This window comes from Betta splendens, chromosome 6, assembly GCF_900634795.4.
Source record: "Betta splendens chromosome 6, fBetSpl5.4, whole genome shotgun sequence".
Classification (NCBI taxonomy): Eukaryota; Metazoa; Chordata; class Actinopteri; order Anabantiformes; family Osphronemidae; genus Betta; species Betta splendens.
Genome location: NC_040886.2, coordinates 18,073,997 through 18,101,993, shown reverse-complemented (window position 1 = coordinate 18,101,993; position 27,997 = coordinate 18,073,997). Strand labels below are relative to the sequence as shown.

Below are 27,997 nucleotides of genomic sequence, written 5' to 3'. Positions count from 1 at the left end.
TGGATACATGTATTTTATTCATATATATGTTTACATTTATACAAAAATACAGAATACAGTAGAGTTCTCACCCAGATTAGCGACTGGGCAATAATTACATCACACTTTGGCACCCAGACCTCTTTCCTGCCTAGAGCCACTGGGTCCTCTGGTCTGGATGGACTGATACTGGTCCAGGACCAATCACACAGAGGGACGTCTGCTCCTGGCTGTTGCACAGACAGGAACATGGGGGACCACTGAATACGTTGTTCACAGCTTCAACCTGCAGCGACTGAGAACAGCGGGGAAAACCCAAAGAGGCGTCGCCTCAACCCAACGGTCAGGTTGTGTTCAGACAAAGCTTCATGGGTCCAGTCCATCGATGCTTTAACACCTCCCGCCTTCCTCCTGATAAAAGCCGCTATCAGAGGCGTGGGGAATTCAACAGGAGACCAACACTGAAGAATGGAGCCGGCTCTGCAGGACTTTATCAACCTGCCCTGTTGCTTATAAAATGTCAAACCCGTGTTACGGCTCAGAACTTTAAGGCAGATCTGAGCGTGCACATCTGTGCTGACTCACTGAGCATCACCTGTACACGTCAACCAGCTTCAGCCGTGGAAATGTTAAGAGCTTTTAAACACTTGATAAATGCACCAAGTAGCGTCGTCAGATTGTCGATTTAATGATGGCAAGCACAACACTGATACTGGACAAAGGCAAAGTCATTAGGAACAGATGAAACCATGAGATGGGACAGTCCAAGTTCACCGGGTACATGTGGTCATAAACAGTTAAAAACGGATTTACACACTTTACATATGCAGCGTTTGAATATTCAACCAGGGTCGGTGAACAACCTTCGTGTCGTGATGAATTCTTTCCTGTAACAGTTTCTGCCTCACGAGTATAAATGATAGATAAAAAATGAAGGCATTCGTCTGTTAGTTCCTACAGGAGGCCCATCGGTTTTTCACTCTGCATGTGTCCAACGCCCACTAGCAGACATCGCTTTAAACAAATGCAGTCCTGGATCCACAGAAGTCGTCCCTCACCGCACATTCAGCCATCTACATACAATTTAGTCCGGGCGGAAGCATGTGATTTGCCGACTCCGATAAAAAACGTAAAATACAAGAAATGTCACTGTTCAGTTACGTGTTTGTACAGTTTGTTCTTTAAATGTGACCCATTAGTAAAGGTGCTCTTAAAATATAGCTTCAAACATTTAGTTGTATCAACAGCAGCAGCTCAGGGCCACCACCAATAAATAAATACATCACACACCCCTGCAGGAACATGAACCAGACACTACAATATGGAACTGAGCGGTTTAACATTAGACTCTTCAGGAAACTGCGAAGCTGTTGAGGTTGTGGTTAACGCAAGGGTCCATGGAGGTAGTAAAGTCATGCCGTAGTTCAGAGAGATAACCAGTGTCAGTCACTCTGCCGTTTGGAGATTAACCAGTGCCCCCACCCCCCACAAAAACACAGGCAGACTGTAGCAACACGTCGGGGAGGCGACGTTTCCCCTCCAGAGAGTTCATGAAGCAGCAGGTGCTGACGCGCGAGAATCCAGTGGCGGTCTGGAGTGGGGAAGCTAGAAGGTCGGCCTCTTCCTTAAGCACGGGGTTAACGCAGTCTTACAAGAAAGGCAAGCTTATCCATATGGTAGCAGACGTGGTTAAAAAAAAAAAAAAAAAAAAAAAAGATTCTGGTCATAGCGATCATCAATTCAATCGATCTGCCATCGTGAATCTGGAGAGCAGTCAAACGGCCTCTCACCTCAAAAAAAATAAGAAAATATAAAAAACTGCTGCTTAATAGTTTTTCACCACTTTTGGACACCAACAGGAGAAACAGTAGAGCCCTGTGTGGGGAGAGGAGTCGGAGTTCAGTGTCAAACAAGGATCCGGACAAGTTTTCCTTTATCCAACATTAAACTCCTTAACTTAGAGCCACCAAAATAAAATCTGTTTAACGAGATGTGAAAAATCTCACCAATTAGTCCGAGGAACATCGAGGGGAGAAGAGTTACACTGTTTCACTGACATTCAGGTTGTTTCTGTAACGAAGCAGAAATAAAAGCATTAGGATGCTGATCTACACAGGCGGCTTTTTATAGCTGCTCAGACTTTCACATGACAAGTCAAAAAGCAGAGTCAGGCAGCGAGTCCTTGGAGAAACGCAGGGGCCGGAACAGCTGAGGCTACAGGTCAAATCATTTAGCACACGTCTAGCCTTAGTCTGGCTTATTACATTAGGCTGCACCCTGGACGAGCCCGGTTCCTCCTGACCTCTGTTAATGTGTGACCTACAGTAAATCCAGTTAAGACTGCAGACGCTTGGAGCGAAAACCAGAGCAGTGGCTGCGAAGGGGAAGAGGCTCCGGGCGCTCACCTCTCCGAGACGTCGCCGTTTAGCGGCGGCGCCGTCCCTTCAGTTCCTGTGAAGGGTCCGTTTTCTCCAGGATTCCGCTCAACCTCCTTGTTCCTTCGTGACCTGACCTGTTGGGACAAAGATGGCAGGTTCACATCAAGCTGAGCGCTGCAGACTTGAAAGGCGGACGCCGGCCCTTGTAAAATTCACTCAACAGCGCCGGCCTTATCTTATCGTTCCCCACAGTTCACAGGTCAACTTACCCTCCAGACGAGCAGAACAATGAGGGCTACGAGCGGAATGAACAGCAAAGAGAAAAGGCTTCGCTCCACAATCTCAGACATGAGTCTTTCCTTGGCTGGAGAGAGAAATAAATGAAGACAGTCAGAGAAAACAGCAGATCTGTTCCTCTAAATTCATCAAACTAACTTTACTGCTGCGTTGTTCCTTCTGATGTCTAGATTTAAATAATGTGCTAAAGAACATGTCGGACCACGGTGGCCATTAAAAGCCAGCTGTTTCCACGACATTCAGATCTTGAATAAACTGCTAATCCATCCAGTATAGAAGAAAATCAGACTTCACACGGAGCTCCCGCATCTCCAACTTCACTGGGAGAACTCTGGACCAGTGTGCTTTGCCAACAAGGAATTAAACAAGCAAATCTACAGAAAACTCCCCCATTGTCCAACCACCCGAGCTTTACTGTGCAGTAGAAAGAAATTCATTTATATCAGAAGTAATGCTGACTGTCACAGGGAGGAGAGGGTTAAAGTCCCGTTCATCAGCTCGGAGGGTTCTAAAAGCTTTAGCTGAACACACTGGGTCAAGAGGAGGTCACAGCATCAGCTGGAGGCAAGAGTTCACATACTTCACATGTAAGCCTGGATAATTTTACACAATCACATTAATAAGTCTGTCGTCCTCCATACTGGTCTAATCTCAGGTCACATTTATGCATCAACAGAACATTTCTAATTGTTCACAAACTCAAGCGCCACCATTATTCACCCCCCGAAGCCTACTGTCGAACACTTCCATGATTCTAAGCATCAAACTACAATCAAACCAGTTCGTCCATTAATACAGGACACAACTTTAAAGGGTCTTTTCTCTTAGGCCGCTGTTTGTTTCACACTTACACTCAGAGACCGTCTGATCTGAAGGACAAAGTGGTGAGTTTTAGCACTCACAGCATCAGAGGACGTTTCGTTTCTGGTTGTGTGGAAATGTTCAGAGTCGAGCTGGACATTTGGCGCTTTGAGCTGGAGCCTCAGCGTTAACGTGGAGCAGACAAAAGCAGCTCGGACACCAGCTGCTCTGATTCACAGCTCAATCACACAAAACTCAAAAGGCTTGAGGCGCAAACTTACACGAACCGCAGTCCGACTCACAGGTGGGGGTGGGAGTGGGGGGCGGTGGGGCAGTGGTTGGTCCTAGGGGTGATAGAAACGCAAAAAGAAATGAGTGATTGTTCCAACAAAAGAAAATTAGATAAGAAATGGGGGAAGGGGCGACGCGTGAGGGACACATCGCATTGTCAGGTGCTAAAAAGTCACTTCAACACCACCTTGTTTGGTTCTCCACACACAAAAGCTGTGATGTGACCACAGAGGCAGAGAAAAGCCAAGAGCTTGGGAAGATTGCTCTGTAATCAACACGTACTCAAGCGGGTTTCGGGCCTTTTCTTCCTTTTCACGTGTGCTACCTGGGGACATCTTCCCTCAGTGCTGTGACTCAGCCGCGTCTCAATGGGCAGCGAGACCGCGGGTTCTTGTCTAGAAATAATAGTTCCTGGATTAAAAGCTTCTCGAAAACAGCCACAAGAGATCCGCTCTAAATCGAAGCAGGTCATAAAAAGGTGGCGGCGGTTACACAGGCTGGTGTCTGCTTTGGTGCACATTTAAACAGGAGGAGAGGCAGAAAAGAGAACTCCACTCAACTGGGGTCAGAAGCCGTACACAAGCCTGGAGTCGTTTTTAGAGTCATTTGGACATGCAGTTTGCCTTGTATTGAGTGTTGGTCATTTCAAAGACAGAATCAAGCATGGACTCATTCTGCAGTGTTTGATAATTGGAGACACAGTTACGGCCTCTCTGCAAAGAGAGGAGCACATACCGTCGGTTGTTCCTGGTTGTTGTGTGGACGGACATGCGGGAGGCTCATCACAGTCGTCTACAGACTCTTCGTTCTGAGCAGCTTTAAGGATTTCTTCGACAAAGTCAAAATATTGTTCTCTGTGCCAAGCGCTGCTCTGGAAGTGGCACTGATATGTCATCAGGATCTCCTCCTGCAGAGACAAACGGATCCGAGGAATGTGACGACGTAAAGGTCACATTAAGACAACATACAGTACGACACTTCAAAAGCAATCTGCATCATGTTTCACATTCTTTGGCCAAAGAATGTCATTTTATTGGAACATAAACTTACCAATAAGTCCTGTTTGATTTGGATCCGCAGCGCTTGGAGAATTTCAACTAATTTACCAATGTCTTCTTTGTTGGATGCTTTGTCTCCAAACTTACTTTTTAAATCCTCTAAACTCTTCTCCAAGTCGTAGAGATTCAAAGTTACCCAACACATCCCAGCCTTGGACAAGAGAGCAGACATGAAGCATAAGCAAGAGGAAATACAGCCACGAGGAGACATAGAACCAAACCAGTCGAATAATTACCAACACACAGGACAAACTTGAAGCTTGTGATGTCTTACCTCTTTTTTTGGCAAGTAATTAATATGAATTTTGTAATCACTGGGAATATTTTGTCTCTGTGGGGAAGAACAAAAAAATTACAGATCAATCACAGCTCCACAGAGCAACACACACACACACACGCACGCACGCACGCACGCACGCACGCACGCACGCACGCACGCACGCACGCACGCACGCACGCACGCACGCACGCACGCACGCACGCACGCACGCACGCACGCACCTCTCTACTCACTAAAGTCAGTTGCACAGTTCTTACCAAAATCTTGACCGTGTCGATGCCGGGGTTCACGTTGCCGGCATCTAAAGAACTTGCATATACCTCAAGCGGGATGAAGAGCAGTAAACAAACACAGACGCGTATCCAAATCTGGAAAAAAAAGACAGGCCAACAACAATTAGGCGCATGTTCCTCACAAAAGGCAAAGCAGTAAGTCGTAAAAGGAAGAGATAATTCTACAGATCTACGGCCACGCCCAGCAGCTATAAACACACCACCGATGGCACAGCTTCAGCTTTCAACACAAAGACACACGGACTAAGTGGCTCGAATACGCGGCTGGCATTAAGACAAGTCCAGGAGCGCTGAGGGTGCTGGTTTGACGCCGGCATGTTTCACATCAAGCTAATTGGTGAATGATTGAGTGTTTGCACAAAAACAATGCCAATTCTTCAATTTCCCTAAACTGAGTAAATGTAATGAGACAACTGGGACAAAACGTCTGATCACTGAAACTGGCGGATTCTAAGCTACTTGTCTGGATTTTTGTAATGCTTGACAGATACATACACAAGCGCTGAATGTTCTAGTTACACAAAACGTCTTTTGACAGAGGAAAGCAGTTATTAATAATGGTTTCATTCCATTTACACTTCTCCAAGTCATTCCAGTGTGACAGTCAGCCGGTGCAAACAGCACCAACACCATGAAGCCAAATCAACTTAATGGAATTTAACCGTTGCTAATTTAATGATCTACAGCAGTTGCTTTTCTTGTGAAAAGGTTTTCCCTGAAAAATGCTTGATTTTAATCATAAGGTTGGAACTGGGCAAAAAAAAAAATTTAAACCAAAACGTACACCGAGTACAACAAACACACACAGGCTGTTGTGATTTACGACTTCCTTCCGTCTTCAGGCGCAGTTAACTTTGCTCACACCCAACTCTTGGTGTCGGGAGAAAGGCGCTGAACAACTGTGCAGAAGTGCACAAAGGTCAAATGGCAGGTTCATTCTGAGATGCAACCGTTTCAGTCTCCCTGAGAAGGGGCTGCTGGACGCATTTTCCCATCATCCACTGACGACGTGTCTAAAGCAGCATCCGTAGCAGTGCAGAGAGTGGTCCAAGCCAGAGAATGGACCACGACAGCGTTCAGGACGTTTGGCAGGTCTACGTCAACGCTGCGAGGACTGATGGGGGCTGTGGACCGCAGTTAGCATACGCTAACATCTATACAGTCAATGGACTGTTTGAGCTGCTGCAAATCATAACCAGCCGCACTTTGTAAAGTGTTTTTATGAATGACCTCAGCTTCGGGACAGGAACTTTGCTTGTTGGGCCTCGAGGCGCACAAAGCTGTAAACACGACGTTTAAGGAGGAAATGCTTAGAGTTTATTTAGAAACACTGCAAAACACAGAAACGCTACAGAAGGTCTGCAATACAAGCGAGGGATGGCCTCATGTCAGAACAAAATGAAATGACGCACGTCCACAACCAGACAAACTCTACTGGAATCCCCCAAACGTTGCCCTTCACTGGCTGATGTTGCTTTTGTGTCAGTTCAGCCACATTACACAATAGACCCACAGTCCTCTTCCAGATTAGGGCCACTTAAAGCCCAACCCAAAACAATCAGTAACCTTGAAATTGAACCTCTCTCTTTGCTCAATAAAGCTTTACTGTGTTTGACAAATGGGACCGAGTTGGGGGATATAAAAAAAAACAACAAAAAAAAACAGGGCAGGAGCTGAGCCGTCAGAACCCCGGCCCAACAAGTTCTGTTGCCTATAGTTTATTTAAGCTAAGCCTTGTTGACTTTGCTCGTTCTTTGGCACAACTTCACGGAGTTATTCTCACTCACACACATTCATACTTCTACATCATCTCTGGCAGTTTAGCAGCTCAGTCGTTCAAGTCTTTGAGGCAGACTGCCGCCCACGTAGCTTCTGTTACTATACATTTGTCAGAGAGCGACAACAGGAAGCAAATAGAACAATGATCCACCAACAGGAAAGAGCAAAGGGAACGCGCCTTCAAAGGGCATAGGGTTGATGGCTGCATTGGAGATTAGCAAAAGCAAATGTTTGAGACTCATGTAACTAATGAGTGATGTCTCAACCGCTGAGTCTCATAATCCGTATAATCACCCTGAATTCAAATCAGTTGACCCTGACACGACTACTTAAACCCAGGGATCTGAGAGTTCCTCACTAAAGCAAAATTTGTCAGTTGCCCAACAAAGAAATGAAAATGTTTAAAGTGCACACAACAGTACATTGTACTCTCCAAAATGACGACAATATGCTCATAGTGTCATTTAAACAATTCCCAGAAAAGCTAAAGAATGTCTGCTGTAAAAGTGATGGTGGCAGCTAATGCCCTCATGTCAGATCAAGATGAAACGTCCACAACCAGACAAATCATCAAATTTAATTAGCGTGAACTTGTGCTAAGCTTCTGTATGGTTGAATCCTGTTAAGTGTCCTGCTATCTTCAGTGTTGCACGGCGTGACTGCAGCACATGTGGTCCAACACAACGCCACGTTCAACGCGCGCGTTGATGGAGCAGCCGTGAGTCGCTAGCGTTCGTCTTTAAGCATTATTATTCTTTTAAACTCGTCCCTGTGGGCTTTTTGAGAGTTTAAGAGCCGGGTGAGGCAGACACACAGCAGGACATGGAGCGTTGACAGAGACAACCTGCCATGTCTCAGGTCTTTACATTCACAACCTATAAAACAGAGCAGCCACTGCTCGTGTCAGGCTGCAGGTTCAACTCTCACTGCAGAGCTTTCATTTCTCAGTGTATAAAGCTTGTTTTCCATGGAACAACGGATCAACAGGTGTGTGTACTGGTACAGCTGGGCACCTTACCTTCTTCTAGTGTCACGCTGTGGAGTGGATGGCAACAAACCATGCTTCTAATTCAATGTTCAGCTATGTAGAAATATGAGAACATGACAGGATATTCACTGTTACAACTAAAAGCTAATTATGTAACTGAATTTGGATCATTTGGCTTTACTGTTTGAAATGTGCCTCATGGCACAACTCCCAGGTCTGAACTAGTATAATCACTTCCTTGCTCCAAGACGTAGCTGTGGTTTTATGAACAGCCAACAGGTTGAGGCAGATGCGGCCCAACCCGAGCCCGGTTCTGCTGGAGCTTTCGCTGGTTTTGTTTTTACCTCAAGTCCTTAAGTTCTTGCTCGCGGGGGATTTTTGTTTTCTCACTACAGCTCTTCAATCCAGAACATGAAGAACCTTTACAGACGTGTTGTAAACAAACTACAAACCGAGTTGAAATGAAGTTGTTCCAAAGTGATGACAGAGTGAATGTTAACCGGCCCGGTCGTTCCAGCTACACATGCCTATTTGTTATCAAATCCACACTTGTTGGACTTTGCTTTTGAACACATAATTTAACCAATTAGACGAACTTAACTGGAAAATCCTTTAATTAGGTGCCCACTGAGTTTCAATGACTATTACCCGGCTGGTCAATGAAGTGTGGGTTAAGACAAAAGAACGGCCTATAAATGTTACAAAAATACCAGCGTTGGTGGATCCTGAGTAACTGTGGCTTTTAAATGTGCCTCTGGTCTCAACAGAAACCGAATCCTGGTTGGAGTCTCTGCATGAAATGATTTGAGCGATGGCTTTTAGCTGGAATTACAGCAAACAGTTACTAGAGGAAAAAAAAATCTGAACCAGAGCCAACATGGGGAATAAATACATACCTTTAAAGTGGTTCCTTGTGTTAATGGGGCTGTAACATTTACATAGTCTATTATTCTAACTGCATCTTCCACTATTTTGCTCAATTGAAATCAAGTCAGCTCAGGGATCTGTATTATGATCCATGTGATTGATTAAATGTACAGGATCCAATGTTACAGTAAGTTCCATCCTATTCCAAGAGCAAAACGAGATGGAAAAATGTATTTGTTAAATAAACTCTGAAAAAGCAAAAAATGTTTTTGCTCATACACTGACCCCTGCGAGACTAAAAGGTCACAGGGGGACGGCTGAAAACAAACTTATTTATCTGATGCACTGAAAGATGTGCTGCCTTTTCCAAATAAAGCAAATCAAGTGCTGTTGCAACTGAGTGCAACCCACGGCGGAGGCACTCGTCAGCCATCGTCAGGTGAATTACAGCTCTTGAAGCCTGCATCCCTGCTCTCCGTCACATTCACGCTGAAGATGATTACCCCTGTCTCATTTTCCAGCATCGCTTTGAACCCAAGGCGTCATTAGCTGAAGAGGCTCTCCAGGCCCCCAGCCTCGTGGCCCTTTAACCACATAATCTCATAAAAGCAGAACACAGAACCTTGCATGACATTAGTCCCCAATAACAGCATGCAGCCTGTTTCATCAGCTAGATGGATATTTTATCCTAATCTTATGCCAAGATCTTTGCTTTGACATCTCCCATGTGATATCAGTTCCCATGTTTCATAATGAGGATTAAAACAGGGCAGATGTAATAAAAATACCAGGCTGCTGTTGTCCAGCTGTTCTAAAGTCGACCCAAGCCAGCGATGACAGAAGGTTTCAAACCAACGTTCCAGTCAAAGTCTGCCAAAGCAATAAATTGGGGAAAACAAAAGATAAACCCTTGGAGTGAGCAAGATAAACTGTTTTACTGAAGCACCTAAACTATTAATGTTGAAGTCAATAAACACTCAGTCTGTTGCAGGGACAGAGGAGACTTCGACCATTATGGGATGTCTACAGATTCAAACTGGTTAAGCGACACTTGAGACAGCCTGACAAGTCCAGGGAGGTTCTTGGCAGAACACGCTGCAATGATACTTTGTTATCGCTTAATCAACGTGGGGCTGTTTTGTTTATCACGACATAACTAACTTTTGTCATCACCTTTAACAAGCTTCCACTGTATTATTTAAAGTGTCAACAGCAACAGTTATTTTACAGCCTAGCGTTCAAAGCATGTCTGATGACGGACTCAAGTCAGAGTTCACACATCGAGAGAACAGCCTGCCATGTGTCGCTATCGCTAACTGTACGCTTTCAACAAAGGGCTGTGAAAGTCTTCACTCAAAGCAACATGCAAGTATTCTTTTTGTTTGATGACTAAGTGAGACCAGACCAACATGACTTTGTTGGAAGTCACCGAAACCGATTCAAGGAATGTACTAAATGTTCTGGCCTTAAAAAAAAAACTCAAATAAAAAGGACCAATAGAATAGAAGAAGCAGTTACAGCTTTAGGTGCATGCAATAAAATCAAAAGATGTCATTCAGAATGTAGGACAGATCATAACCAACAGCTCCGATCCCTGTTCTGTTGACCCGTTTTCCAGCTGTATACAGGTCCAATCAGCTGCGGTTCAGACATTAATAGGCCCAAACCGCCGCCTCTTTGGAGCATGCGTCAACTGGAACTACTGCTGCGTTAGCTGCAATCAAATCTTCCCACTGGTGTCGAGCAGTAAATCTGATCTGAGAGCAGCTTTAAAAATGTCAGGACAAAGATAAAATGCATTCGATGCTGCGCTTGGTGTTATTTTTGGGAGGGAAACGCACAGATTTCTGATCCCCTCACAGCCTTTACACAGACCCGTGGCTTACTGTGTCAACACAGAGCTGCAGACGGGACCCAGTTAATATACACTAACCGCAGGAGGGAAATTTGGCTTGGCCAACAAGGAAGAAGCTGAAGTCAAGCGCTTTCATGAAAACCCCAGACATCACGGAGGGTTTTCACCTTCAAACGTTCTCACCCACAGCTCAGTGTAAAGTGAACTGTTAAAACCCATTTGTTCCAGGACGTGTTGCGCAGAGGGTGACGGCCGATGTGACGAGTTCACCATGGGCCGATAGCGTCCGCTTCCATCAGAGGACAGTGCTGCTGATTTAAATACAGCTTCTTCTGAGTGGCGTCTTTCGCAGAATGAGGAGAAAGTAACTGTAACAGTAATCTGAAGCCGCACAGAAGGCTTCAGTTACAATCACATTTATTTTTTTACAGACTGAAGTATCATGAAGTTCGCCTGGTAACAGAGTCAACTCCACATCTGATTATTAAAATGGTTAAAAAATAAATAAATAAACGTTACACAACCATAAAGGAAAAAGAGCAGCAAATTCAATCAAATCAAGATTCAATTAACAGCCTTTGAAACCACAAGCTGCTTCTGGTTGTATTTCAGTCGCTTAGAAGAAATGTGAACAGACAGTTTCTAGAAAGAGTAAATCAATCGCATCTAAATGTCCTCCAGCAACGACGAGAGCTCTACACCCACATACTCAACACTGGCTTAGGAGGATGATGCTGGTGATGGTATCCAGACGTCTGTATGCATATGGGCATTAAACAGAGGCACACACTGAAACAGCCTCAACAACCGGAGCAAAAGCACAGATGAGGAGGAGTGCACTAATTCCATTAGACGCCTCATCACAGAGATGCTCCATGTGGTCAGTTTCTCCAGCCAATGCGTCAAACGTCCACGTCAGTTGATGTAAAGCCTCCAGGAAGTTGTTTGGAATTTATTTCTCTAAATGTGACGTTAAATTGAAATTTAGGCCAAGCTGAAAAGCGTGTACGACTTCAAATGCAAAGGTTCAATGCAGAGCTCTGAAACGCAGCGTCCCCAAAGCCTCAGGACCAACGAAAACAAGTGTTATTGACTTTGCTTCAATGCCATGGATTTCAGAGTTTATCCGGAGGACGTGGAGAACATTTCGTAAGAACTCCCAACCCTTAGCAATGAAATTAACCCTTTAACTGAACCTGAAACGTGAGAGGCGCATGTGAAACAATAGCTGATTATAAAGACACCTTGTAAGAGGCGAACCTGGATCACACTGGCTTCAAGTAGAAACCACTAAATACATTTTCACATTCTCTTCTGCAGTAAATGCAATAAGTAGCATGAAATACAACCCTGAAAAGAAACTGATGCACATGCTGACATTTCACTAAGTCAATCTAATAGAGTACAGACGAATATCTGAGGAAGAGGAGGAAGGAGAACTGTACCTCATAAAGCAAATAGAAAAAAAATACAAGAAACTACACTGACTCAGGATTCATGAAGATCCAATCAAAATTCAACAGATCAACTCTGGTTCCAAACTGCATCGAGCCAAATTACTCAATTACAGTATATCCATTAACTTCAAATTCTTGGGTTGAGAGGAGATGCAGCGTTGCCGCCCGACAACTGAATCCGCTCCTGGTTGACGGTCGCGGCCATCGGTGCCAGTCATGGCCACATTCACGTGACGGCGCCCACTCGCTGTGCTTCTGTAGACAGACCCGCTTCGAGCCAGTCCGCTCGAAAGCATCCAGCTGGTCACCGAGCACAAACGCTGCTTCTGTCAGATTTTATGCTGCGTGTGTTTTCTGAAACCTAAATTAGTCATACGGTTAAACACACAAAGCACCTCAGACGATTCAAAGAAAGGTTTTCAGGAGGTTTTCTTTGAAAAGTTGACATCATGTAAATGAACAGCTGGACTGACATGCAGCGGTTTGAGCAGCTTCTATGTCTGAGGCCAGAGATTCTTAGAGCAGGCTCAGATCAGACGGAGCTCGTAGAACCGTTGAAAACTTTAATCCATAACACGCACAGACACAAGGAACGCGAAGCACAATTGTTTAGTAGCTTCTGCATCTTGTTATTTACAAGATTTACATAATACTGTAAATGTATTTTGTTTTGTAAAAGGGAAACCAAAAATAAAGACCTCACTGGAAAAAAAAAAAAAAAAAAAAGAACTGAATGAACCAAAGATCACGAGCTGCTCATCATGGAACGCTGCACAGACAACTGTACGTCCCGCTGTGACATTCGCAGCTGCTTAACCTGTTGAGCAAATCCTCTATCTGTCGGTGACAGAATCATAAACACGCCACGTCCCGCGGCCTCGTTCTCACCAGGAGGCAGCGAACCTCAGCCTCCGTGCGTACGCGAGGATAAACTCAAAGGATTAGAATTCCACAAGAATTCATTCACGGCATGAGTTCACAATTATCGTGACACGTTGTGCTGAGTAACAATATTAATGTCATGTATTACTCATTTAATTTGAAAACCTAAGTGGAGGACTTGTCTAAAGGTATGTAGTCTGATTGCGCCATGAGTCATGGGGTCTCTTCCTGACACATGAACATTCATCACTGACAGGAGCTGCTGATGCATCTGCCGACACAACATTAGTGAGTGCCTGTTTGCCTCTGCACCTGGCTCCTGTACGGTGTCATAAATCACCCGAGGGACGTTCAAAACAAAGACAATTATTAGCATAAACTATTCAGATCTTTAATGTGTGTCTGAGTCAGTGGCTCCTCGCTTTAATTACACTATTACCGTAAACACCATCCTCACAAAACACAGCACGTTGCAGTTTAATCTCAAGAACTGTTGAAAGAATCATTACTTCGGTGGCAGATTGGAGCCATTTTAACATGTGCTCTTTGAATTACATTCAGATGCGATTACTGAGAGAAACTCTCACATCAGCCCCCCTTTCTGCTTCACAACACCCACGTCCTGTACGCTTCCCAAACGTCCACTATAACAAATGTGATGACGTACAGCAGCCCATGGCTCGTGCACATTTTAAAACTTCCAGTCAATGAAAAGTCTCAAGGCAGAAGAAGTAAAATGGGCCGACTTGAGGATTCTGCCCGTGTGCTGGTCCCCAGCGGGTCAGAGGCCACAACAACAGAGCAGATGCAAACGGAGCCTGTTTCAGAGGCCACGCCGTGAATTTACAGTCCGTGCTAGAGCTTTGCTCCTCCAGCCGGACCATGTGTGCATCTAATTCATTACGCTCCCGAAGCGCCGCAGCTTGGCTTCACCTGTGGAAACGAGCATCCTGGGTAACAGCTCACTGCTATTGGGGCAGAAATCTGATCCTGGGGAAGCAGCAGTGCAGGAAAAGCCTTTCCCAACTGTACCTGCACTTATCTGAGGCCTTATCTAGAGCTGCTGCTGCGGAATTAAGCGTGACTGGAGCTCACTGTCAGGTATCAGAGGTCTGAGCCTCCCACACCCCCCACAGAGCGGCGACTGGGCTGCACAAGCACCAGAAAACCAGCGCGCCCTACTGGTGCCAAATGCTCTGTGAAAGTGTGAAAGTCTACACAGACTCTCACTTTCCCTCTGCCCCATTCACAGGAAGGACATTCTTCATTAAAGGCGTTGGCAAACAATCACTCCAATCAGCGTCCGTCTACGAAAGCAATTCATTCAGCAAAGACGAGCAGTTCAAACGGGTTGTCTGTAAAACCTCATTGAGAAGCTTTAAAGCCCTGCAGATATTCCTCCAGTTTTTCCAAATAAATTCCAGACGTCCACTATAAATCCTGGTGCACATCCTCGGCATATTTTCTGTAAGTGATAAAAAGTGGAGGGAGACGAGTCGCAGCAAACAAAGATGAAAGGTGTCCGTCAGTGGAGGCGGCGCACGGCACCGCTCACTGTACAACATCATTAAATAAGCAGAGTCCATGATTAACGGCGCAGGAGCCTCCTGGAGGCTTCAAAGACCCGCTACTGACATCCACGCACGGCGCCATGAAATATTCAAACATGCCACATTTAAATTCAACTCCAGAGGAGACACGTATGTCACAAAAACCCAGCCGGCCGAGTTACAGACTGAGGCAAAGCAGCTGCTCCACCACCGCTTCCATTACGGCTCTAAATACCTTCAGAATAAAAACACGTGCACAGTGAGTGCTGGTCGTCACCTGGTGGCGGGTGTCAATCAAGCCGCGAATAGAACGCATCGCCACCACTGGAGGAGACGCAGTAATAGAACAACGACAGGAGCCTCGTTGCACTGCACTTGCAATAAATCTGTCATTTAGTTCACAAAAAAATCATTTAAAAAAAATCTACAGTTTACACAATTTTAGGTCCGACGTGTGGCGACAGAAGCACAGTGGGCCCGCAGCGAACCGGCGGCAGGTGAGAAGGATCCGCCACCTCACTGGATCATCATCACCATCATCATCATCATCACGTTAATGAGCCTCTACGAAGCCAAGCGCGGTCAGGGACTCTCACTGGAACATTACGGCAGCGCTCAGTTAATGATCTGCAGACTAAAATGATAGCGCATACGTTAAATCTGTTGAGTCGAACCGCACGCGCACGGACGCGACTTGGTGAAACCGCAGCCGCTCGTTTTCCAACGCGTGCAGAAAAATAAACTTTAATGTTTGAGGAGAGTTTATTCTCGTGCGTTATTGGTTCACGAACCGATCCAGCACATTAAAGGATAACGGCTAAATGAGTTACGTAACGTTCCCAGAAGCCGCGTGTTGGGAAAAATGATTGACCCGCAGCGCTAAGTTGAGGAAGGCGCGGATGCGGGAGAAGCTGCGTAAACTGCTGGAAAACGCATCGGCCACGCGTGAAGCGTGTCTCACGTTGAAGTTAAGGGAGGCGTTCACGCCGGCTCCGCTACCGCAAAACGCCCGTTTTACGCTTTAAAAACTTAACGTACGCGCGATTCAAACGGCGCTGGGAGCTTTGCGGTCAGGTCGTGCGTCAGGATGCAGCGCAAGTCGCGCAAAGCTCAGGAAAAACACGCAAACGTTCACTTACTTTTGACTTCTTCATATGGAACGACAGGAGTAAATCCACTGTGTGCGAAAGCCTATTTTATTTACTTCTACGGGGTGGAAAGGGGCTGTCATCGTCCTGTGTGCACATATCCAAGGTCCAAGTCAGTATTATCCAAGCAGCGCAGAAAAAAGCCCCCGAAACGAGATGAAGACTGCGCCAAAACGTGAACTTTCAACCTTTGCGACCTGTTTGCTAGCAGCGTGTGACATCGAGCCCATCTAGCTAGAAAACAGATCCAGACTGAGGCCACGCAGCCGAGGAGCGGGATAAGGCGGAGGGAGGGAGCAGGAATTTATAATGATGCGTGAAGCGCAGAGCCGCCCTCTGACGAGCCGCGGCACCGCACCGCACCGCGCGGCACCGCACCGCACCGCACCGCGCGGCACCGCACCGCACCGCGCGGCACCGCACGGGACACGGCGAACCCGCCGCTTGGCCAACAGCGAGGAACCCTGCTTTTATGAGACACCGAGTCTGTAAAAGGCTGAAGATGGAGGCAAGGCTGCAGTCACTTCAAAAGAAAACCGGTCGTTGTTCCACTGGTGGAAACGGATCCAAGTGTGAAGACTGTGAGTCAGTGAATGTGTAGCACCATCTGGAAGCAAGAGCCGAGTAAAAAGCATCAGACTGAGATGAATGACTCCCTTTGCACACGGCTGTGATCACGTCTGCAGCGCTGGACCTGCGTTGATGCTCACACTCATCTGCCATTTACTGCACAGGCGCTCGCTGGCCTCATCAAAACAGGACGTTCGCTCAAGGCTTTGCCAGAAGCCGTTTGTGGTCGTTGCCAAAGTTTTGTTTTCAGAGCATTTAAATTGTGTCTGTTTTAAATTGAGCAAACAAGAAAGTTGTCAGCATCCCATGACTTTAACGACTTTTACACGTTCACATTTATTGATGAAGGCCGTAAGAGAACTTGGAGGCGCTGGGAGCTCGCGCTAATGGGCAAATTCTGCCAAGGCAGCGCGTGCGGGGCGCTGGAAAGGCTTTGGAGACGGTCGACGGCAACGCAGGAAGGCCTCACTCGCTCGCCCCGCCCCCCCCCCCCCACCCCGGGCCTCGCTTGCCCCGCCCCACCACCCCGGGCCTCGCTCGCCCGCGCCCCCACGACCCGGGGCCTCCCTCGCTCGCCCCCCCCCCACCACCCCCCCCACCACCACCCACCCGCTCCCCAAGGATCTTCGACACGTTCGATGCCGATGCTCCTTCCAATAGCGGTACTGAAAGTGAATCTAGAGCGCCCACTCCCACAGTTGCTTCTTTGTTGCCGAAATCCACAGATTACACTTCTGACAAACAATGTCTTGTTTGGGTTCTAAAAGATGAAGCTTTTACAGAGTTGGACCAAAAAAAACAAGCAGCATGTGACTGGCAACAAAAGTCTGAATAGATTTAAAGATAAGGATGCGGCCTTCATGCCTGAGGCACTGGGAGGACAAACAGGATAAATCTGTCCACCACAAGCACCCAACTTGTTAAAAAAAAAATTTCTGCTTATTCTGTTGCGTCAATTCTACTGAAATGTGCATTACACGCTTTGGAATTTACCAATTATATGTAATGACTGGTTCCAACAGGTTTTCCCTTGAAGTTGTAAAGTGGTGGACGATAGTTCCTGAGTCTGAGGAGAAACCCAGTGGTAGGTTTTAGGTTTTTGGGAGAAACAAACTGCTTCTGTTGTCAAGACTTGTTTTGATTCTGTAACAGGAGGAAGCTTCCAGCACAACTCAGAAACAAGCTCCCCACATCAGCCCAGAGTCCGGCCCAGAGTCCGGATGACCTGCAGGTAAACCCCGCTCCGCTCCCGGAAACGCTGGCATAACAGAAATAACAGGATTAACGCACACACGCAGCTGTTTACTCAACAACTACTAACACTGAAAACAAGCAGCCGTCTGAGAAGCATAATTACATAATATGCTCATTTTGCAAATCCCTCAAACGCTAATAATGAATGGACGTATTGCAGACTTGCAAGAACCGGATTTCCTGAAACCTGCATCCCATGTGGAGCGTCTGGGACCCCGGCGACCACATCCACGTCAAAGCTGCATTACTGACATAAGCAGCTAATAGCGTTAGCGTAGCATTAGAAACGCTAATGGAAACACCAATAGTCACCTTTTCATTACTTTCTAGAGAAACATATTCCTACAGTGTTAAAGGGCCGAGTGGGAGCCAGAGGTGTTTCTCATCACCATCACTTCATAAGTATCAGCATCAGTCATTTTGACTCATACCACCCCCTAATGAACACAAACATGAAATAAAACTCTTGAACACACATTCAGATGCCACTGCAGACATTCCTCAGCGCACAGATTGCACCTGCACACACGTTCTCCTGAAACTAACATCAGGTCCTTCTCATTCATTCATGTTTTGCATCTGGGTGCAAAAGATTTCACTTCAAGTCACTTCCTACAGAAAAGCCTTTTAGCTTTTGTGTTTAAAATAAAATCCATGTTGAACAATATTTAGTGCTGGTTGATGGGAACCAATCCCTGAGATTAGCGCTGCTCACATACAGTAAGTGAGGAATGTCTGAGCGACGGCGCGTGCAGAGGAGCAAACATCAGCCTTTTGTTTAATACACTTGTACTGGACCTTTACTTCAGAACGCGTATAAACACAAACCGTACATGTTCATGGGACATTCCTTTGGCCTAATCCTGACACTACAGAGTGTGATCAACTAGGACAGATGTGATTGAAGGTTCCACGTCATTAGTGAGTGGAATTTGAACTTTGGTGCTGTTCACATCTTGAACTCATGACCTTTTACTTTGAGACAACAGAACGCCGCTACTAAACAAGCGACGTAGGAACAAAGAGGCACGCGATTTGAGCATTGAATTCATCATCATCATCACTGAAGAGAACGGTTATAAACAGGTCAGGAAGACCCTTTAAGGGAGGATCTACTGTAAGAGACAGTGCCTTGGATCAGTTAAAGTACTGTAGTTAAAACAGCAACATCTGTATGAAATTCTATGAGAAAACTACGCACTGAGGAACCACAGCATAAGAAGAACACGCAAACCAGAAAACAAGCAGCCACATGTGCACACATTCTGCCTTTGACGACTCAATCACAGGACACTGAAATTCCTCAAGTCTTAGATTACCACCAATATATACTGTACATACTCAATCTATGGCACAGACTCAGAAGCAGAAATTAGGTTCCTGTGTGCACAAATCCAACTCCAGGACCTTTATAATAAAGAAAAGGATAGGATACATGTCCCACTTTTCTTAATTGCCTCCACGTTCCGCTCTTGGTCTTGGGGCACAGCTCCTCACCGTCAGCGTAGCTCTGGGCAGCGGTCCCCTACTCGGCAGGACGGGTTTCTAGACAATGACCTCTGGCCAGACAGATGACGGCGATACTGCAGCTTTTCAGCCCACAATCCTCCAAAACAACATTCACATGGGGATCAATAGAGTAGGGTATAATTAACATTCGCTGAACCATCATCTGCAGCTTCGTCTGTTCCAGATTATGGAAGATCAGCTGTCACTAGAGTCATGTGATCCCTTCTTTGGAACTAGACTTTTTATTAGGATGCACAGTTTTCACCATCTGAAAAGCATGCACTCTGTACATTGGATTAACCTATAAAATCAAATTTCTATCTGAAATGCTTTAAAAGGAAATTCAATTCATAGTCAAGTGATTACACACAACTTTTATGAATGCTATATACGTTTCTGATAATAGACCCTCTTACATTTTATACTTCCTAAAGTATTTACTGCAGATGTATAGTCATAATTAAGGCTCAGTCCAGACTCAAGACACATGGCCTGAAGGCGAAGGGTGAAAGGTTCAAGTGTTGTTGCTCAAAAGCAGGCTTCATAAGTAGAACGGATTGAACAGGAACAGTAAAACCACGTCGCTGGAGGCAACAGACCTCAGGAGGCTCATTTCCCAAAGGCATAATTTACAGGTTCTGCAATAATAATTTGCACCTCCTAATGTTTAAGCTCTGCAGAACTTCATTCATCGTGCATTTAATAGTCAGAGGAAACTACTTGTGGTAGTTAGTGCACGTCCTCAGAAGTCACCATTTAAAGTTGACCCAAAGCCCTACTGCTTAATTTTCCTAGACAGGATAAGAGCCATGAGGAGACGAGGAGCCAAGGCCAGACAGGGCTGAAGGAGCTGCAGCCAAAAGGGAATTACAGCCCAAAGTGATCCAGTACCAACCTAATGATATACAGGTATGGGTAAATATTTACTGCGTCACACAGACACGGCCGGGTTTACCTGGATTTACCTGCTCTGTACATAGCTCATGTACCATTAGGACATTGATGCGCCGTGACCACTTACTTCCTTTAGGAAATCAGGAATGCGTGTCTGTCTCTTATCTAGACGGTTATCGCTCTGTGCACATTCCAATGCAGACTATGAAAAACAGATTGACTGATGCCACTCAACTAGCGTAAATGTCTATAATTATAGCAGATTATAGCTACTTTCTCCAGGCAACAGGATGTCGCTGTGCCAAGCAAACAACAGGATTATCCCAACAAAAATAAACAGCACCGTTGTGGCAACAGCATATTGCAAAAATCAGAACATCCATGATCGAATGTGCGACCATCGTTTGGAGTGAAACCTCCACCAGCCGAACTAGCGCTCGCTCAGAGCTGCAGCTGAGAATTTAAAGATGCATTTGGAACTCACAGTTGAATGGTTACAATGGCCTAAAAAGGGACACAAGCAGTTCAAAACCTACATCTGAACTGTCAACAACAGTTGTACACTTGAGATGCATAAGAATAAGTACAGAGAAACAAACGACAACAGCTTGTGTTTAATTATAAGACAAAGACATTAAAGACGACGAGGCCGCTGACCTGTGGAGCCGTTTATGGCAGGTGTTCTAAAAATACGCCAGCTCAAACCCTTGTAAAGTTCCTCCTGGACATTGTGCAGGCCTGGTCCACGCTTTAGCACCAATGCCATCATTTGTTTTCAGAATCACGCACAGTTCTGTTCAGTGAAACAAGAGAGATCATAAGCTTTAACAGAAACATAATAAAGCCCCAACTTTGATCCGGTCCAGCTGTTTGCACTCATCCAGTGACATTTGCCTGCTTCCCATTACTTGCATTAAACGTTTCCTAATGTCATAAATACTTTACTGTTGTTTGTCATGCAATCTACGCCAGTGCCTTATTCTGTGTCCCAGATATTAGCTTTTCCAGCTCACGGTCTCATAACTGCAGTCATGAGGAAGCCGTCCTGGTCGGTGCCGAGACGGCTTAAAAAAGGGACAACTTGTTCATCTCAACACATGCAAAACGTGTCAATTGGAATATGAAGCAGCAAAAACAAGTCTGCACCTCCTTCCACAGATGTGTTTGACTCCATGTCACCTCACTAAATTATGCTGCTTTACTGTAAAACCATTTCCTTCTATTACTGTCCAAACGAAGCAGAGGCCCTGTGTTCTTCACACGATTTCGTAGGTCCACTTTAGTGCATTTATGTTAAACACTTCCAATATCCTGCGTGCAATTATGAATGTCATCAAATCATGCCCTGTTTTATTCCAGTTAGAAACAACATCAAAAAGGTCTGAATTTGCACACTTGTTTCACCTGAGGAAACCTGATCTGAAGTGGTTTCCCATTTTATTCCAGCTTTGCGGTTGGCAGCGTTTCTAAAGGTCCCTGAAAACTTTAACTTGGAGAAATGTGTAAGCTAATGTATTTAATTCAACACTGAATGTCAGTTTGGTTAAACCCGGAGCCACGTTATAGTAACCTGGCATTTGTATTCAGTGTGTGTGTGTGTAAATGAGCCAGTCCTGTGATTGGTCTACAGTCCATGTGGGACAAAGGCTCATAACTTTTACTTTTAGCTAGATTGATAAAAAGTTGAATTCCTGTATTTTGAAATGTAAAATTCAGATGCTGAGCGATATGCATTTGTATAAACATTATTTTGTTGTAATCTAGACTCTACATGAAAACCATTTAAAGGCTGATGTTCCAATGAAGAAACTTTATCCCCTGCTATTAAACACACCTTCTGTAACTGAAGCTGCCAAATTGTTTCGCACCTCATTTGTCCGACAAAAAGGAGCCAATAAACAAGCAAAACACCATGTCAGCTGCTAAAAGCCTCATTTCTTCAACGTGAAATATTTCACAAAAGTGGGGCGCTCAATGTAAAATATCTGAATATGCAAATGAAATGATCAGCGGCTAAACAGAACCTTGTGATTTGTGTCTAGGTTCTTCCTGTTCAACTTGTTGCCAATCCCACGGTCACCTCACCACTAAACCCTAATAGTCCTAATCATCGACCTCAGCATGTGAAAAGTAAACAAGGCACCGTGGTGATTTTCAATATGCCCCGGCCGGATAAATTCCACGTTTTAATAAAAGCTGTAACCAGACGCTGCAACTTCAGTTTCCCTGTGACCTTTGGGACCAGGTCAGCAGCGTAACCTCCAGCTGACACGGATTATCGTTAAAGCTACCGTGGGTTTTCTTGGTGGGGTGGGGCAGTGCTGTACGTGTTGACTACTTCGGCTAATTTCTGGAGGTCATGACCCATTCACACAGATCTGCTGAGAGCAGAGACCACGGTATATAGATTAAGTTAAACCTACAGCTTTTAGGCGTTTGCTTTTAAAGGCTGAGCCAGGATTGTACACAGACAGGTTTGAACTACAGCCTCCTCACAACAACATTTGGTTGTGATTTAAAGCTTAATTCTCGGGGTGAAGTAACTGTTAAAAGTCATCAAGTGCACATGAATTCACCTGTGTCACATTTGTTGTTCATCTCTCTGCATCCATACGTTCCTTTAATCTCCCCTGCTGGTCATTTTGCTCAGGTCTGTGCTGTCAAACCTCCGCTTTTAAAGAGGAAAACGGTCCTTTGAGCCATGTGTTAACGGTAACCACTACCCATCATGCAATAGTTCAGGGTCAAATGACGTGTGTGTTGAAAACGCTGCCCACCACCTGTGTCCTTGTGACTGTTTGGTAACCGGGGAGCTGTAAATCGCAGACAGAACATTCCGTGACTAACCAGAGCCGAGTAATCGGGCACATTTAGACATAACAGTCCCTCAGATGTTGCCCGGATGTTAAGGGTTTAGCTAAAAGTCTACTTAAGACTGACAATAAAAACCTAGAATCTCATTACTTTACCCTCTAATGTCTGTTCAGCATCTGGCAGGAAGAACTTTATCAGTGTCTGAATCCAACTGATGCTGTGCAACGTTCACAGATGGACAGTGTGCACAGAATCCAACTTAACTGACTATGATGCAAGGGCGCAGCTCCTCCAAACGGGTTCATGACACAAAACAGAGGAGACTATTTTAACACTAATGATCCGATGTTGCAGCATCTGCATCGCCTATAGAGCTTGTTAGTGCCATTCTGTACGTACAGTCTAGACGGTGATAAACATTATCAGAGCCTACAGACTTGTTGACACCATGCATGAAAGTAACTAGTTGTCACAACACGCAGACGGCAGCCAAGCAGCTGCAGACCGACTGCCTGGCAGCGAGTTGGCGTGTCCCTGTGTGCATGCGTGTACATGCCTCAGAACGGGCGCTGCCACAGCGTTCGCCTTTGTAATGCAAGCGCTTCCTTGTGTCAGTTTGACTGTTGGCTCCTTGACAAGGCACAGCACATAACTGATCGGCAAGGCGCGAACTGGGACGGAGCCACTTTCAAAGCATGAACCCGTTTCCCTGCGGTTGGTCATCCGCTGCCGGCTGTGCACCGCTCTGACCCGGCTGTGTGCTCAGATCAATGGAAGGAAAACACCTCGGTGGACTCACGTTTCTGAAGGGAGCCGCCATCAAACGACACCTTTCACTTTCAGAGAACCAGATGGAAATCCATCCATAATCTTAAGCATGAGTGACTGAACAGCTTTACTGATGAGAAAGTGAGCGATCAGCCGATTCAACTCCTTGACCTGCAGCTACAACATCACATTAAATGAAGTGAATTAATTAACCCATTAACAGGTGACAACCTTCTATCTACAGAAAACAACAATGAGCACTGCAGAACCATTCCTATGGTTGTACAGTGCAACTCAAAGACTGACCAGATGTCCACCATGTAAACCAGACCTCACGCCTTATTAAAATGGGCTTTAATGTGACATCACAACGCTATTTGTCATCTAGCATATTCACCACAGTGGCAAAGGCTCTCATTGTTCCACATATTAGTAAAAAAAAACTAAAGGTCAAAAAGCTCATAGTCAAAGTGTCACCTTGTGAATGTAAATTGGTTTATTTCATTGGGGTACATGAGTTGACAAAGACATCTTTACAGTTATTGTAAGACTGGTTTATTTAGCATCTCCCACAGTTTTAATTACGACAAGATATGACTGATAGAGTCAAGTTGCAAGTGTACACGCACGCACGCACGCACGCAACAGTAGTATATCCATCTGATCATCTACCCGACAGCAGACATACCTGAGGTTAAAGGAATCATTTCAAGGGAAACATTTGTTGAGCTTCTTCACTCTCCAAAATGTTTGTTTCAGTGTCCAATTTAGCTAAAACGCGCATCAACATCACTAAAATAAGAGTTTAACACAAGTTCAGGTGCAAAATTTTATTTTACCAAAAACAGCACAACTTAATTTTTTGTATGCTTTGCGCTGCTATGCTCTGAATATCTATAACTAAATGGCATTTATTCATTTTCACAACCACTTCCATTAAGCAGGCCAGGCATCTCAACAACCCCTGAAGCTAGTGTGACTAATGTACACACAAAGCTGCTGTCAACACCATGTCATCTGTATAAACAAAGCAAAGTCACCAACAGTTAGATGCATGTGCTGTTCTGATGCATTCAAGAGTTAAGGATATAGAAACGTGGCAGACAACCATGTTTAACAAGAACAAAATTCATCTTAACTTAATAGCTTCCTCATGTTGCGCTTAATTATAATTTAAAGTCAAACCGAGAACAGAAGCAAACATTTGAAACAGACGTGTTTGAGCAGCTCCCACTGGTTAAGGCGTGTTTTTCAGAAAGCAGTCCTGCATCACTGTGGTCCACAGACCGTGGAGTTGATTCTGCAGCATTGATACTGAATGTCTGTTTCCTAGGAATCCCTGCACACTTCACTAAACACTTAACTCATCCTGAAAAAAAAAACAAAAAAAAAAAAAAAAAACATATTGCCTTGTTGCTACTGTAGGTCTGGTATTTCAATGATTATATCAAAGAAAATGCAGATTATAGAGAACAACAATTTGACTACTCCCAACATTCACAACAGTCAGTTACTTATTCATGATTATCTTTCATCTCCTTAAGATACGCCAACTGTAATTACACTTAATAAGCCATAACTAATGAAAGCAGAGGGATGCCCTGTCCATGGTGCTGAGTCCCTGTGCAGACTCTGCTACACTAAAAACAATACTAAAGGGAACAGCACAGAGAGCTATAGTGTATCACACTCATGTCCACAGCCTTTTGGTGCTGACCAACTTTAGTCCTAATTGGGTCACAATAACAGCTCCAGCCTTCTGCGCTGCCTGGACTAATTCAGTGTGGTGTACCTTTGAGGAAAGCTGCACAAAGCAGCTTAGAAGGAAACAAACCTGCACCACCTTTTGGTCTAATCCCCGATCTGTTAGTCTAGGATGCATTTTGGACCAGAAGTTCTTTCACCTAAAAACGTAACTGCCCCAGGTAATGGCTACATAAAAGGGAAAAACACTGTTTTAGATCTAAGGATGCTGTAATGGCTAGGTTGTTTTTACTTTAACAACTCCAAGATGAGCTCTGGGCACAAAACCAAGATGAGTCACGTTTCCAGAACCCAGAGCAGGTAATGACCTGACAGACTTTTCTCTAATGCTGTACCTCATGCTGAAGTTGCCTCTTCACTTAATGAACCCTTGCATCTGTCAATACAGCTCAATCCCCATTAGATTAGCAATCGCATTAGATTTGTGCCAACTGAGTTACAAGGCTAGACAACCATAGTAAATTTACATCTGTGCAAGTGGCCTGTTCCTTGACCGGGTGACGATCTTGGCGCCTTTCACATATGGCATCATGTGTGGGTCACTTACTCGCTCGGTGACCGACAGGTTTTGTTAAACCCTTCGATATCAGCAAGGTGTTTGTTGATTGCAAGCCAGAATATTCTATTTAGAACAACTAGTAATGCCTCAGGGTGAAAAACTGGTTTGTTCCCTACGTGAACTCTGAAGGGCTGCACACAGGACAAATTTAAGGCAACTCAACTCAACTGTTTGGGTGGTGACTGAAGTTTCATGCCATAGAAACAGCGTCGCCTGCCTGCCACCTTCATGTGAACTGATGCACCCTCATAACACTCCTAGAATAATATGCCATTTCATTTGGTGCAGAGTATGAGGTGAGGCACAAAGCTGCTACTTACACTACACTGTAGAATTCTGACCAAGTTAATATAAACTGCACATTGGCATCATTAACATCACAGCTGAAAACTTTGTCCAACTGATCTAAGACGCCCTTAACAAGTTCCAGCTTCCAATTTGTTTGCTCAAATGTACGGCTTTTTTTTTTTTTTTAAAGGGAGAATTTTGGTTCATTTTATTATCTACACACATTTCAAGATGCCTTGCAGTAGGTGAGAATACAGGAATGGTAATGTTTGCTTTTCAAATGAAAATGCCTCAGTTTCGCAGGCATTAAAACAGGGATTCGAACCTCTGACCTTTGTTGCTTGATGGTTTGCCTGAGAAGACGAATTTCCTAAACTGTCAGAGAAAAGGATGTACTGTAGATCGTAATCACAGCAAAGGAAGAGCTCGTTCCAATTTCAAAAGGCTCTTTCACACGGGATCAAAGCTGCTTATATAAAAATTATTGGGAAATGCCACAACACTGACAAGCATTTACTTAAACAGGTACATATGTGTGTGTTGTACTCAGGGTCGCCACTTTGCATAAACCTCACAACCCTCACCACGACCTGCTCTTCAACACTTTAACCCAATTAACCTTCTCCTCAGTCTTTAACCAAACAGCACAATCACATAAGACGCTACTGTACAGACCAACACGCAGTTCCTCACCGCTTTTATAATAGCATTATATTATAAAAAGGCCAGTAGAGAGGCCAATGCATATTAGTAGATGAAGATGAGAAATACATGCGTACTTTCTTATGTCCTGGGACCATGGCTGCTTTAAATGTCTACACAAACGCAGGTGCTTCGTGACCCCCAAAGATACACAAAAAAGAAATTTTAATTTGAAATTAGTACGCAACGTCCAAAAGATTCAAGTGTTTAAGCTGTGAAGACTCGTGTCCTGACTCAGCGCGTGCAGGTGCTTTGGTTCAGCAGCTCACCGTCGAGGACATGAGTGCGTCCGCGGTCTCAGATGTTCTCTGCAAATCCTGCTTCCGGGGTCTCAGGCCTCCAAGAGTGCACTTCTAAAGCAGACCCATGAAGAACATAGATTATTTGCATTTACGCTTTATTAAATGGATTCAGCTGATAAACTGTAGATCGGTGTCAAACCAGTGCTCATAAAGACACTTGTGTAAGTGACACATTAGGAACAGAAATCTGTCTAAATGGCTAATAATGGCTAATGCACTTATCCAATACGTGGGCTAATTAGCTTCGGGCTAGCGGGCTTTTGCGCCGCTACTTGTTGGTTAATAGAAGCCAGCGGGACTTAGATGAACGCAAATTAGCATTTGCGTTAGTGGCGCTAATGACGTTAGCATCACTCAATGGGCTCTATTAGCATTGGAGTTTCTAACTTAGCGTATGGCGAACACTGGCCACTGCAGAGAATGAGGAAAAGGGAAGAAGCACATTCAACCTCAGGGAGTTTGTTTTTAACACAAAAGTGCAAACATGAATCATCCCTTCGACGTCTCACCTGATTACCTGCGACCTGGCACCTCCGGGGGTTTCCGGTTGCAACTTGCGCGCGACCTTTCACCTTGACCCTCGTGACCAACAGCGATAAAGGCGCGCTCGCACTCCGATTGGCCAATAGGGAGCTCGTCGCCTGCGCAGCTTCGCCCTCGTTCGTTCTCC

The 27,997-nt window shown here is 45.0% G+C and overlaps 1 protein-coding gene across 3 annotated transcripts; it reads right to left on the bottom strand.

Annotated features, from left to right (window-relative positions):
- On the bottom strand, window positions 1-27,995 carry kitlga (kit ligand a). 3 transcript variants are annotated; one of them, XM_029154124.3, is made up of 11 exons: window positions 27,837-27,995; window positions 27,295-27,378; window positions 5,342-5,452; window positions 5,079-5,135; window positions 4,797-4,955; window positions 4,482-4,653; window positions 3,737-3,799; window positions 2,627-2,721; window positions 2,385-2,491; window positions 1,986-2,049; window positions 1-1,854 (listed from the first exon to the last, which is right to left on the bottom strand). In XM_029154124.3, exons 2-10 carry the CDS (start codon window positions 27,304-27,306, stop codon window positions 2,019-2,021), a joined length of 807 nt encoding a protein of 268 aa, XP_029009957.1. In that variant the 5' UTR covers window positions 27,307-27,378; window positions 27,837-27,995; the 3' UTR covers window positions 1-1,854; window positions 1,986-2,018. The 3 variants fall into 3 exon arrangements, with proteins under 3 accessions (XP_029009957.1, XP_029009955.1, XP_029009956.1); XM_029154122.3 differs by lacking the exons at window positions 27,295-27,378; window positions 27,837-27,995 and adding an exon at window positions 15,895-16,184; XM_029154123.3 differs by lacking the exons at window positions 3,737-3,799; window positions 27,295-27,378; window positions 27,837-27,995 and adding an exon at window positions 15,895-16,186.
- Window positions 27,996-27,997: the final 2 nt, after the last annotated feature.

Excerpts from the sequence above, each read along its gene's own strand:
- kitlga (XM_029154122.3), bottom strand. Across the intron at positions 2,722-3,736 it reads TGAGTCGGACTGCGGTTCGT|CCAAGGAAAGACTCATGTCT; the intron begins GTAAGTTTGCGC and ends TTCTCTCTCCAG. Across the intron at positions 2,492-2,626 it reads TTGTTCTGCTCGTCTGGAGG|GTCAGGTCACGAAGGAACAA; the intron begins GTAAGTTGACCT and ends TTGTCCCAACAG.